The sequence below is a fragment of the Dipodomys spectabilis genome, unplaced genomic scaffold (assembly GCF_019054845.1).
Source record: "Dipodomys spectabilis isolate Male_0828 unplaced genomic scaffold, ASM1905484v1 ptg000032l, whole genome shotgun sequence".
In the NCBI taxonomy this organism is placed as follows: domain Eukaryota; kingdom Metazoa; phylum Chordata; class Mammalia; order Rodentia; family Heteromyidae; genus Dipodomys; species Dipodomys spectabilis.
The window spans coordinates 20,331,786-20,345,069 of NW_024870709.1; the positions used below are offsets into that span (position 1 = coordinate 20,331,786).

The following is a 13,284-nucleotide window of genomic DNA, read 5'->3' on the forward strand; positions in this document are numbered from 1 at the left end:
TTCCTAAAAATGTGATATTGAATGTTTTAGCAGTCTGTATTTCCAATATATTTTTCCAATGTTTTATATCTTCATAAAAAAATCTTCTAAATCCTAGAAATTAGAAAATCATGGTGTGACTATCACTAATATATAATGCCTCTCTTAGCTCTACATGGCTTGAGTTAATGATTATTAACCACATTTTTACACATGAAACTGAGACAAAGAGAAATTAACTAAACTGCCTAAATGGCAGTGCCAAGATCTGAATTATTTCTTCATTTTTGAAGTTTCACCATGATACTCTGCTGATTTGTAGATGAGTTAGAGACAGGCTGTGTCTAGTCTATAATAAATGTTTAGTAACCCAGGACATTAAAGTGGTTTTATTCCCAAATACGTTTTAATCTAATGTCACTTAATTTTTAAGCAAATTCTTTGTTGCAATTTTGTGCTTTTGTGAAGATATAACATTATTTACAAGTAGCAGAGACAATTTTATCATTAGCCTTATGGCCCTTACATTACATAGGCAAGTAATGTATGAAGGGTCTAACACTTTAGAGTCCTAGCTCTAGGCAGTTTTCTCTATTTAGATTGCATATATGGTCTCTGTCTTTGTCTTCTATACCTGCATTTTCATGAAATAGTATAAATCAACATGAAATATTTTCAGATTATAAAAAGTGCTATCAAGGCAAAAAAAAAAAAACAGTGCTCAATCTATCTTTAAGCTTCCTATTTCTCCTATATTTTGCCACTGAGTATCTGAAGATTATTGAAGGATTAATGAGATTTTGTTTTCTTTAATATTTTCTTTTCTACATCTTGTTGTTTTCTACATTAGGATATAGTCTGTGCACAGAAGAACTAGGTATTTATTTCACTTAATCTGCATTTGTGCCAGTTTTTACAGAAACTAGACTATATTCTTACTTCCTCTGATTCTGTGGGCCTTTCTGGTAATTTCAGCACTAGATGGCACCCTAATTTCACGTTTGCATGGAGTCCAAGCCTTGTTTCTGCTTCAGTCCCAGGGGATCCCTTAAACTCAATTGTGTCCATATCCTTCATAGGCTTGATGCTCTAAGTAGGCTAATCTGTGCCTGCAAAATTGTATATAAGGTCAGATTAGGACCAAATGCCTCATCCAGGAATTGCTAGATTTTGCCTGACACAAAGCCATACCATGATATGCCTGGCCCCAGGCTCCTTTTCAGTGACTTGAAGCATAGTGCCCTTTTAGTTCAAGTTGGAGATTAATTTCTCTTTCTTGTCTGGGGTCAGGGATGAATAAAAGGAGCAATTCCAAGGCTACTAGTGTTGCAACCACCCTGAGTTACACCCAGAGCCCACACCTGTTGAGACTGGCACAGCATAAGGACTATCTGCTGCTGAGGTGTGCTCATGGCCCAGGATTGCTGCAATCAGGCACAGGTGATGCTGTCTAAATTTAAGTTTCCAATCAACCATGGCATTAAGGTATAACCAGAGGTTCCATCCAAAGGCACTAGCTTGGGAATATAAAACTTTTATTAGAATATACCCAGTATAGATTTCACTAGTCTGGCACTGAGTTCTAAGGCTCCTATGTTCATTTTTCTTTTCTTTCTTTCTTTCTTTTTTTTTTTTTTGTCGGTCGTGGGGCTTGAACTCTGGGCCTGGGCGCTGTCCCTCAGCTCTTCAGCTCAAGGCTAGTGCTCTACCACTTGAACCACAGTGCCACTTCTGGTTTTTTAGTGGTTTATTGGAGGTAAGAGTCTCACAAACTTTTTTCCCGGGCTGGCTTTGAACCACAATCTTCAGATCTCAGCCTCCTGAGTAGCTAGGATTACAGGTGTGAGTCAGCGGTCTTTTCTTTACTCCATAGAATGAGTCTTATTTGTTTTCTGTGCTGTCTAAAATTGTGGGAGGGCTAGTAGAGATAGCCTCCTATTTTCTTGCCTTAATGCTAGCTGGGGGCACACCTGAGTCTCAAAATTGCCAGACCTGCACAGGCTTAAGGGTGTGCATCAGACCCATGCAAAATCTAACAGTGATATATGCTGAAACATAAGTATGTCCCATCAAGATTCAGGTTTATACCTACTACTAAACAGTTTAAGAGCGACAAGGGTATTTGATCTCTACTATTCTGTTCTTGACAGTGAGCTTCAAGCAAAGTTTCTACTCCCCAGTGAATGGAGTCTTGCTCCTCACCTTTCCGCCCAATTGATAGTAGACTCATTGGCTGGCTAAGAAAGGTGTAGAGCTCAGTCTTCAAGTACTAGCCTGAGAACATGGATTATGAAGCTCTGCCTTCGTTTCAGTGTGATGGGCCTGAATGTCTGAACTTAATTCCTTCCCTGTCTGCAAGTAGGAAAAATCTCTCTCCCCGTGTCACACTACTTTCAGTTGAGGAAGGGATACCATGACAAATCTTTCCTTTTTGCATCTTTATTATATTCAAACCAGACACTATAGTTTTTCACCTAGCTTCCTTAGCCTGTGTAAAAGGAGTTTGGTATGCAAATACCTGTTCAAATGAGTAAGACTATGGGAATACAATCACTCATGGGTCTTTTGCAGTCACCATTTTGCTCCCAAAAACTTATCGCAATTAATCCTAAAAAAAAAAATAAAAGAAACATTCTGCAAGGTAGCTAGAACTGAGACACTTAAATAATTATCTTTCTTGAAGTCTTCCCAGCACACAATGTAAATATGTCTCAAATTAAGGAATCCAACACACTACCTTCCTTCATTTTAAATAAAACACATGCCACAGAAGAAACTTTACATTTGTAGTAGAATATATTCTCTTCTTTTAATGGCTTGTGCTTTAGTGTGAGAACTGTGTTTTAACATATTGTTTGTATAGCATATCTTTTGGATTACATAATTATTTATAGATTTTCATCCCTCTCAATTAGAATGAATTGATGAAGTAGGAGAGCTTCTGGGAGGGTATGGAGCCATGCCTATTATAAATGTTTTATTACATGTATACTTGTGTCAGTATTTCAGTTTTTAAAGGACAAGATATTGAATAAACATCAAGTCTTTTTTAATGCCCATGATGAATTGACTTTTCTCTCTCTCTGTCTCTCTGTCTCAAGAGTGTATATGTGTGTGTACAGTAGTATATATACAGTATATAGTATATATATATATTGCTGAAAATAATTTGTCAATTCTATTTTCATTTGAAACTTTATATTTAGGTTATCTTCATTGTAATGAATTTGATAGTCTGAGATTGAGATGGCTGAGGCAGACACTAGAATCATTCATCCCACAACCTTTGATAAATATAATTCAAGTGTCAGAATTCGATGGCAGAGAATTGGGACATGCCCAACCTGAAGCATTTGACAAGGTACTTTTATTACGTTGCAACAAACTGATGGGCTCCCACTGATACCACTGTTATGTTACTTTCAAGTTGTTTTCCTTGTGCTTGCTATAAAGTTTCTCAGTACTTTGAGGAATTTTGATAGAGTAAACATAGAAGTCATCATCAGATGGCCAATATGGTTCAGAGGAAACAGTAACATTGGAGTTAGGGATTATAGGACATTTTCTACTTACTGCTACCTCAGAGGTACTCAAGAAGAGATCAGATATTATTTGAGTCAGTACATACATACTGGTACTGTATTGCTTTAATTCAATAACTTTTCATTTGAGAGTGTGAGAATTCAGAAAAAAGTTACTCAGCAAAGTCAAATGCAGTATTGGTTCTTAAAATAAAGGCTGAAAGTTTAACTATTTAAGAGTGTCTGTTTAAAATAAGTAACTTTTGTTAGTTTATGTTATGACCATCAAAAATATCAAATGTTGGAAGGTTTGGTGGATCATGCATATATAATACTAGTTACTTGAGAGGTAGAGATCATCAGTACATGATAGTTTGGAGCCAGCCTATGTAAAAACAAATCTGTGGTGCTCCATCTCAACCAATGGATGGTCTCTGTTATCCCACCTGCAGAGGAAGTCCATGCCTGTCACTCTGGTGACATGGAGAAACACAAATAGGAGGATAGTAGTCTAGACAAGCTTGGGCATAAAGTAGAAAATCGACTTCAAAATTATCCAAGGCAAAAAAGGAGGTAGGGGCATGGTTCCAGTAGTAGAAAGCCTGCCTTTCATTTATGCGGCCTGGAGTTCAATTCTCAGTACTGTCAAAAAAAAAAGAATATCAAATGTCATTAGTAACCATTATTAGATTTTATTCCTCTCATCTTCTCCCCTACTAACACAGAAAATAAACATACAAACTAAACCTGAACATTGAAATTACATAGGAAAATTTTCTGAAAACTAATAGTGAGGAAATGTTATAAAGAAGAACTTACCATGTTGTATTTTGGGACCCAAATAGATGTTACTTACTTATTGCTGTTTGTCATGTAGCTTCTCTGTGCACTTTATGTCTAGGATATATTTGCATCATTTTTTCTTTTCCCTCTTTTAGGTGTTAGTTGATGCTCCATGTTCAAATGATAGGAGTTGGTTGTTCTCTTCTGATTCTCAGAAGGCAGCCTATAGGATACATCAAAGGAGGAATTTGCCTTTGCTACAAATTGAACTCTTAAGGTGAGGACTACTAATACTAATACAACACATAGTTTGAATTCTAATGAGATTTAAATAGATGTAACCAAGCATATTCAGTCCCCTGAATGGAGAGTTCCCTATGTCAGTGTAGTGATTATTTCCCCTGAAGGCCAAACTAAAAAACTTCCAGCCTCCTTTTCAATTCTCATGCTGTAATGCTTCCTTCTTCTTACTGAAATGCAGGGTCATTCCATTATGTTTTAATGGGCACCAAGGATTCTGCTATGGTTCAAGGGCATTTTCTACCTGGGACCATCCCAAGGCTAGGCTTTGCCACCTCTATTCTTTCTTTCATCAGAATATGAGCACCCCTCTTGTAGAAGAAGTTTTGGATGCTTATTTTAGTAATTTTCTGGATAAGTTGGCTACCTAGAAAGATATAACCAGTTGTTTGCATTTATTTTCTTCCTAAGAGTTTTCCAGAAATAAATGGGCTAACAAGACATTGTTTCTTTATTTTGATTTCCTTTTTTAAGTTTTTTAAGTTTTCATCATAGAGGTCCTTCACTTCTTTGCTTGTTAATTCCTAGGTATTTTATTTTTTGTGGGGCTATTACGAATGGAATTGCTTTCCTAATTTCAGCCACACTTTTCTCATTGTTGGCATACAGAAAAGCCATTGATTTTTGAGGGTTAATTGTATGCCATGCTATTTTGCCATAGTTTTGAATCAGCTTGAGTAATTTGGGAGTGGAGTTTATGGGATTCTTTAAATACAAGATCATGTCATCTGCAAAGAGGGAGAGTTTTACTTCTTCTTTCTCTATTTGGATCCCCTTTATGTTTGCATCTTGTCTTATTGCTGTAGCTAGGCATTCTAATAGTAGATTGAAGAGAAGTGGAGAGAGTAGACATCCTTGTCTCGTTCCTGAGTTAGGAGGAAATGGCTTTAGTTTTTCACCATTAAGTATAATGCTGGCTGTAGGTTTGTCATACACAGCCTTTATTATATTGAGGAATGTTCAAGGCTACAATGCTTGATAAGAAATGTACTCATTATCTTGCCCATGTAATTGTAACCCCTCTGTACAGTATTTTCACAATTAAAAAAAAAGAAATTCAGTGAACCACACTGCATAGATGAATAGGGCATTAGTTTACATATATTCTCTTTCGCCCTGAACATCAGGAAGTGATCAACTGAATAAATCATGAGTTGGTTACAAAAAAAAGGCATTGTTTCTTTAATATTAGAGATATTTATGAACATTTTGGATCTGAGTTACAAAAGAAATTTTGATTTATACACTCTTTTCAAATAATTCCTGTTATTAATGTTTGTCTTATTCCAGTCTCTATTGCCATAACAAAATGCCTGTGCCTGTGTATTTTGTTTTCAAAACAAGTTTATTTGAATCACATTTTTAGAGATGTAGGAGAATGGCACCAGCATCAAATTGGTTGTGATTGGTACCTCTGTTGATATCACACTATAGGGGATAGTACCGCAGTGAGAATGGATGTGGAAAAAATGGAGCACACATGGCATAATAGGGAGCCAAAGAGGGATCAGGGGAGATAGTTTTGATAGTTTTGTTTATTTTGTTTATTCTGAAACAATATATCACTCTTACAGGTACCAACCAGAATCCAGACTATATTAATTCTTTTCCAAAGTTGTGTTTGAGGACCTATCTACTTCTTGCTTTGTATCATCTCTTAAAGATCCTGCCATTGTTGGGAGTCAGTGGCATACCTTTGTAAACCTAGCTATTCTTATGGCTGAGATCTTCCAGTCAGGGCAGAAAAGTCTGTGAGGCTACACTACAAAAAAATCCAGACATGGAGTTGTGACTTAAGTGTTAGAGTGCTAGCTTTGAGCAAAAAGAAACTCAGGGACAGAACCCAGTTTCTGAGTTCACTCACACACACGAAGATTCTACCATGTCCACACCACTGCAAGCACCAAGGAGGACCAAGCCTCCAGCATATAAAGCTTTAGGAAACATACTGAAACAATATTTAAATGATAAACATGTTTAACAAAATTTCTCTGAAATATGTAAGAGTTAAATGGTTCCTTATTTCCAGCTTCTCACTAATACATAGCAATAAACACAAACATGTAAACATATAACCAAAGCTAATAATAGTTTTATTCTTATATCTGATCATGGACTGGCTGAATATGGTGGTTCATTTTAGGATTTCCTAAAGTTTTTTCTAATTATCTCTTATCTGGAGTTAGTCTACTTTGTTTGAAATGTTCTTAATATATGTCTTTCATATACTAAAACTCTCAGGCATTTTGAAAACTGTCAACCCACTTCCCTTTTTAGCTTGTGGGTTACTAATCTACCAAAATCACTTTTCTCATTTCTTTGATCTGGCTTGGAGGTTAGTTAATTTCTGCTACGCTGGGCCTTGCTATTTTTATCCCTTACACCTTAATGAAGATACTAAATCGTGTTCTGTTCTGACTTAAGTATTGTGGCCTTTGAGGGTTTTTTGTTTTGTTTTGTTTTGTTTTTATAGGGTATTGGTAAGCATCAGGCTCACTAAGAATGTTTCTTTTTTCTTCTGTCTCATGAGAAGAACAAACCTTTCTTTTTTTATACTTATTCATTACAAAGGATTTTTGTGCTGGGTGCTGGTGGTCCATACCTATAAATCTAGCTACTCAGGAGACTGAGATCTGAGGATCACAGTTTGAAGCCAGCTCTGGCAGGAAAATCCCAGAGAATCTTATCTCCTTTAAACTATTCAGAAAAAGCTGAAAGTAGCAAAGTGGCTCACTAGCCTTGAGCAAAGAAAGCTCCGAGATAAAAGCCCAGGCCTTAAATTCAAGCCCCAGTACCTACAACAACAACAACAAAGCTCTTTGTATTTTCTGTTTTATTCACCTCTTTTCTTTCCATTTTATCTCAATCTGTTTTATTTATTTTATGGTCCTTCAATCTTCCAAACCTATTTTCATTAAAGTTACAAAGACCTATGAATTGGTAAGTGAGTAATTTTCTATCTTACTTTTACTTGTTCTATTATAAAAGTAAATTTCCAATTTTAAAAATGTGTTTAGTTTCTTTTTGTTGTTGATATTTCTTTTTATTATTTTTATTATTATTATTATGAAAATACCATACAGAGGGGTTACAATTATGTGGTCAAGATAGTGAGTACATTTCGTATCAAGCATTGTTGCCTCCTCCTTTGTTTCCCCTTCCCATCCCTTCCGCTCTCCATCCTCCCACCCCCATTGTTGCTATTCCCTTTTTTTTTTTTTTTTTGAGATAATCTCACTTGGTAGTCAAGATGGGCTGTTTTCTGGCCTCAACTTCCTGAGTGTTGGGATTACAGGCATGTTTCACTACTCCCTAATATTGTAATAAAAACATTTAATCCTGTCGAATCAATAAGCTCTCTTTCTTTGCAAAGCTAATTACTGGTTTCAAGTTTGGCTTATAGTCTCAAAACTTTTTGTACCTTCTCACAACTAAATAAATACAGAAAGATACATTTAAAATAATTGCTACTATTTTGTATACATATATGTATGCACTTTATTCTCTTTAAAGTCAGTGAAATATCACGAGGATCAATCCGTGGTATTATATGAATTTTCTTTCTTTATTGTTCTTGCATGATGTCCTTTAATTGGTCTCATTGGTCAGGTATACCATCATTTCTTATTGGTCAGGAGTACCATTATTTCTTGGCTAACATGGAGGTATAGAATTGAGGAACACAATTTTTAATATTTGAACTATTTTCCAAAAAATTGTCATGTTTTTTAATACTCTTTTGTATGATTTTGTTGCCTGGTTGTGCCCACTTAAAATGCTTTTTTTTTCTCTTGATATTTGTGATTACTTGTTTTCTTTTTTCCTTCCTTCTTCATAGATGCTTTCCTTACATTTTTCTTAATTTTCATTTAATCCATTCATCCCACAAAATTGAGAATGTAATACAAACTTAATCCCCAGATTACCTTCTGAAAATCCTGAAGTCGTTCCCTCGTTGCTCAACAAGACTTTCTGTTGAAGTTTTATTTTATTTACCTTTTGTTTTTGGAGGCAGTCTCAAGATGTTGCCCAAGCTGTCCTTGAACCTGTGGTAATATGTGTACAATACCCTATTACATTTGGTGCAAGTTCTATAAAAAACAATATATCTTGTGACCTGACTTACTCTTATTCCGCTAATCTCATTACTTTAGAACTATTTTTTAATTGTGCCCCATTTTATCATCTCCACCTATATGCTATTCAGTGTGTTTGAGTTCTAAAGTCTCAGGTGAAAGCATTTCCTATTTCTTTTGCTTTTGATTTCTAATTCTTCCTTTCTGTTGGCAAACTCTGCTGTTTCTTCAGGAATCACTTCTGACATCTCTTTACTGAAAGCTTCAATCGATTCTCTAGATCTGGGACTTGATACTTTTCTAATATCTTGGCCATCATTAAAAATGTGTGTATTACTTTCTGTGTTAGATATTTACCTTTCGTTATCTCACTTTTAGATAAGATTCAAACCTCTTGGAGTAAGGATTGTTTTATTGTTTTTATTTTTTACTGTGAAATTTGGCATCTGGCATACAGGAGGAGAATGGTAGACAGATTTAAAACATATTAAGTTATAAAATGGAGTATTTAGAATTTACTGATATAATTAAATTTTATCGCAAAACTTAATCTAATATAATGATACAATTATTGTTGTGCTCCAAGGTAATTAGGAACAAATGAAAAGAAATTCATATCATTTATTTTGATTGTTATTGTTTTTATGAATCTAAAGAATTCTTTGGGTTTTAATTTGGTTGTTTCTCCCATTTATTAATATTTTCTTAATAGCCTATAACATATCATTCATCATTTAGAAAGATCATTCATATACTTACATATATCTCTTATGAAAAACCTTAGTAGCTACTTTACTCTTCCATCTCCTTATTTCCCAGACAAGAATTTCTTTAGTATCACATCACTTTAGTAGCATATGGACAGGTCAGAAATTGGGGAAGCCAGAGGTAAGAAGCATAGATTTACACATAATCACATGTGATTGAGAAAAGTCTTCAACCAGTCATCATCTTTTTTCTTGAGTGTCTGTTCTGCCTTCCTTATCTCTTCTGTTTAGTCTGTCTAGAAGGCTTTAGATCAACTTAAGACAGCTGAAACCAAGTCTTTGGTCTGTGGGATAATGATGATAAAGGGGAAGGAGTGGCGCACACAGTCGTACAGGCATAGAAAATGGCTTGATTTTTTGACACCTAGAATTCTTGAGGTTAAAAAGATAAAGGAAAAAGTGATAATACCAGACACAATCTCTCTTTTATCTTTTGCCTTTAACTTCAAAGAATGAACAGACTATAGTAATTTTTTCCCATCAGAGATAACTATTTTATCACTGTATCATTTACAGAGAATTTTCCCTTGCCTGTCTCTGAAATCTTCCTCACAAACTTACTGTTTTAACAAAAGGCAATTCTTTTTACTTCATAATAAGAGATAAAAATTTATGCACAAGAGAATAAATTGTTGTGTATGAGTTTTATTTAAACTATAAGTCATTGTTAGCAGTTCCTTACCTGTATTTTTGAAGAACAATCAGAAAGCAAGCAAGAATCACCTGATTTTATACCATAGACAAAGGATGGTAATCAAAATGGAGAAAAGGAATGGAAAGTGTAGTCAAGAGACAACTAAGTGAGCCAGGTATGGTGATACCTGCCTGTAATCACAACCCTAGAGAAGCTGAGACATGGGGGATATCCAGTTCTAGGCCACCCTAAGCTCATAGCTGGACCATACCTTAAGGAAAAAATTAGGCAGCTAAATTAAACTTTTTGGTTAATCTATTTTGTTGAATACTAACCCTCTGAATTTGTTTTTTGACAGATAAGCTTATGCTGTCTGTGGCTATATATTTACTTTACCAAAGATTATTTGAAATTGTATTAAATAATTATTCTTTTTTGTTGTTGTTGGTCATGGGGCTGGCCCTGGGCGCTGTCCCTCAGCTCTTCAGCTCAAGGCGAGTGTTCTACTGCTTGAGCCACAGCACCACTTCTGATTTTCTGGTGGTTTATTGGAGATAAGAGTCTCATGGACTTTCCTGCCCAGGTTGGCTTTAACCACAATCCTCAGATCTTAGCCTCCTTAGTAGCCAGGATTACAGGCGTGAGCCACTGGTACCTAGATAATTATTCTTAATGGTATTGAGAATTTTAACTTTTGAAAAGATAATAATGTCTGGCCAAGTATTTTATAACTAAGTATTAATTTTGAGAAGGTTTTTGTGGATATGTTATATAAGTGAAATGTAATTTATTTAGTAGAAATTTTTGTGTTAATTTTTAAATCTATTGTTCCCTATGATTTGTGTCCCCTAAAATAAAAGTATCTGATCCAGGCTGGTATAATAGCGTCCTCCTACCTCAGATTCCCATGTGCTGGGACTACAGGTGTGTGTACAAACACTAACAGTGTATGTTACCATTGTGTGTGTGTGTGTGTGTGTGTGTGTGTGTGTGTGCGCGCATTCATCCTTGAACTTGAATTCTTGGCACTGTCCCTGAGCTCTTTTGTTCAAAGCTGGCACTCTACCACTTGAACCACAGCTACACTTCTGGCTTTTTGTGGTTAATTTGAGATAAGACTATCTAGGACTTCCCCTTCTTGATCTGGCTTCAAACTGTGGTCTTCAAATCTCAGCTTCCTGAGTAGCTAACTAGGATTACAGGTGTCAGCCACTGACTCCAGGCTGTTATTTTTTTTTTAAGACCTGTTAGTAGATGTATGATTTTTTGTATTACTTTGTTTTACTTTTTTGCTTATGACTTTGAGGTGCAGGAATTAAACCTAAGATATTGAACATGCTAGGTAAGCATTCATCCATTAAAATATATCCTTTCCTATAATATTCTTTTCAAAAGTCTTTTTTAACAATAACACGTGTTAAAATTATACAAAATCAAAAAGTAGTCATGAAACTGATGAAAAATAAAATGATGACAGGAGCAAAGTTATCAAAGCATCTGAGTTTATCATGCACTTAATACAGACTTTTGAATTTATCCATAAAAATGGAAAATTAGTAACTCCTTTTAATTTATAAAACATGAAGTTATCTAAAGTTATATAAAATTCTTTCACAGAAATGTCCCCCAAATTATTTTCAAAATATAAAAATGAAGAACAAAGCCAGGTGCCAGTGGCTCATGCCTGTACTCCTAGCTTCTCAGGAGGCTGAGAGCTGAGAATCACGGTTCAAAGCCAGCCTGGTCAGGAAAGTCTGTGAAACTCTTATTTTCAATAAAGCACTCAGAAACCCATAAGTGGCGTTTTGGCTCAAGTGGTAGACCACTAACCTTGAGCTGAAATGCTGAGGGATAATACTCAGGCCCAGAGTACAAGAAGAAGAACAATGATTAATGGGATAATTGAACATAAACCAATTTTATCTGTAGTATACCATTTAAACATACATCTTTGTTATATCTTCTCAAAATTACTTGAGCCGCTTATTTCTGGTATATAATATACATAATACATACCATATGTACTTACCACAGTCAAATTTGTTTTCTGTATTTGCATTTAAATATACCAAAAATAACATAATGTGAAAAATATACTGAAAATGACATACATGTTCTTTTTAGAAAGTGGCTATGATATTTTTATAAGTGAAGCTTACATGATTTTCAGTGAGAAAACACTAACTGAAGAATATGATTTATTACAAAAATGTGGGTATCTTATTGCAGTAATGTATCATGTCATCCATTTCCTGGAAGAAAATCAATCACATATAAAATACTGACCTCTTCTGATCTTCTTTTCTTACTACTTGACAAGTAAAATCCAATTTGTGAACTCATTGAAAAAGGAAGCTTAGATTATTGGGTAATGTTTTAAAGATTTGTATAAATCATCCAGATAACAATCCTTAAAAAGTGGTACTCTGACAGCAAGAATTGTATTTTAAAAGAAACATTTTAAAAATTACTGACATCTATTCTCTGATGCTCTGAAGCTGAGATGAAGGGTACCTGGTGACTGGTATATGGTCCCTTATCGTTTATCACCTAGTGACCAGAAATTTGATGTGCTTATATTGTATGTATCAATTTTGGATATGTAGTTCTAGCAGAATGGAAGACTTCCACTACTATTTCATCTTTATTTTTATTTTTTTAATTATTTTTTTGGTCAGTTGTGGGGCCTGAATTCTGGTCCTGGGCACTGTCCCTCAGCTCTTCAGCTCAAGGCTAGTGCTCTACCACTTGAGCCACAGCACCACTTCTGGCTTTTTCTGCTTATGTAGCACTGAGGAGTTGAACCCAGGACCTTGTGCATGCAAGGCAAGCACTCTACCACTGATCCACCTTCCTAGCCCCTCAACTTTCTTTTTAAAGTTCAAGTAATTCATGTAACTTTTTGTATTATTGTCCAATGATTAGTCATATTTTGGAATCCAGGAAACAAAAGCAAACTATTTTTATTTCTACTGATGTTGACAATACTTTTCTTCCTCCTCTTCTTTTGAAAGTATTCTACTAGGGTTTATGGACAGGAATCAGAGGTTCTGAAATAAAATAGCATGCAGTTCATTTTATCTTTCTTCCTTTTTTCTTTTATGTGTATGGTACTTGGAATTGAAACTGGTGCTCAGATCTCATGTTATAACACTGAGCCTTTATATCCTTTAACAAGAATTCATTAACAAAATACTCAACATTAAATGTAATTACAAAAGGTT

At 35.1% G+C, this 13,284-nt stretch overlaps 1 protein-coding gene across 3 annotated transcripts in view; it reads left to right on the forward strand.

The window, feature by feature from the left end:
* Positions 1-13,284, forward strand: part of Nsun3 (NOP2/Sun RNA methyltransferase 3) — a 47,911-nt gene that overhangs the window by 12,806 nt on the left and 21,821 nt on the right. For all 3 annotated transcript variants that reach the window (XM_042676941.1, XM_042676944.1, XM_042676942.1), the window contains exons 4-5: positions 3,186-3,340; positions 4,439-4,560. In XM_042676941.1, coding sequence (XP_042532875.1) covers positions 3,186-3,340; positions 4,439-4,560 — 277 coding nt within the window. The remainder of the gene's footprint in view (positions 1-3,185; positions 3,341-4,438; positions 4,561-13,284) is intronic.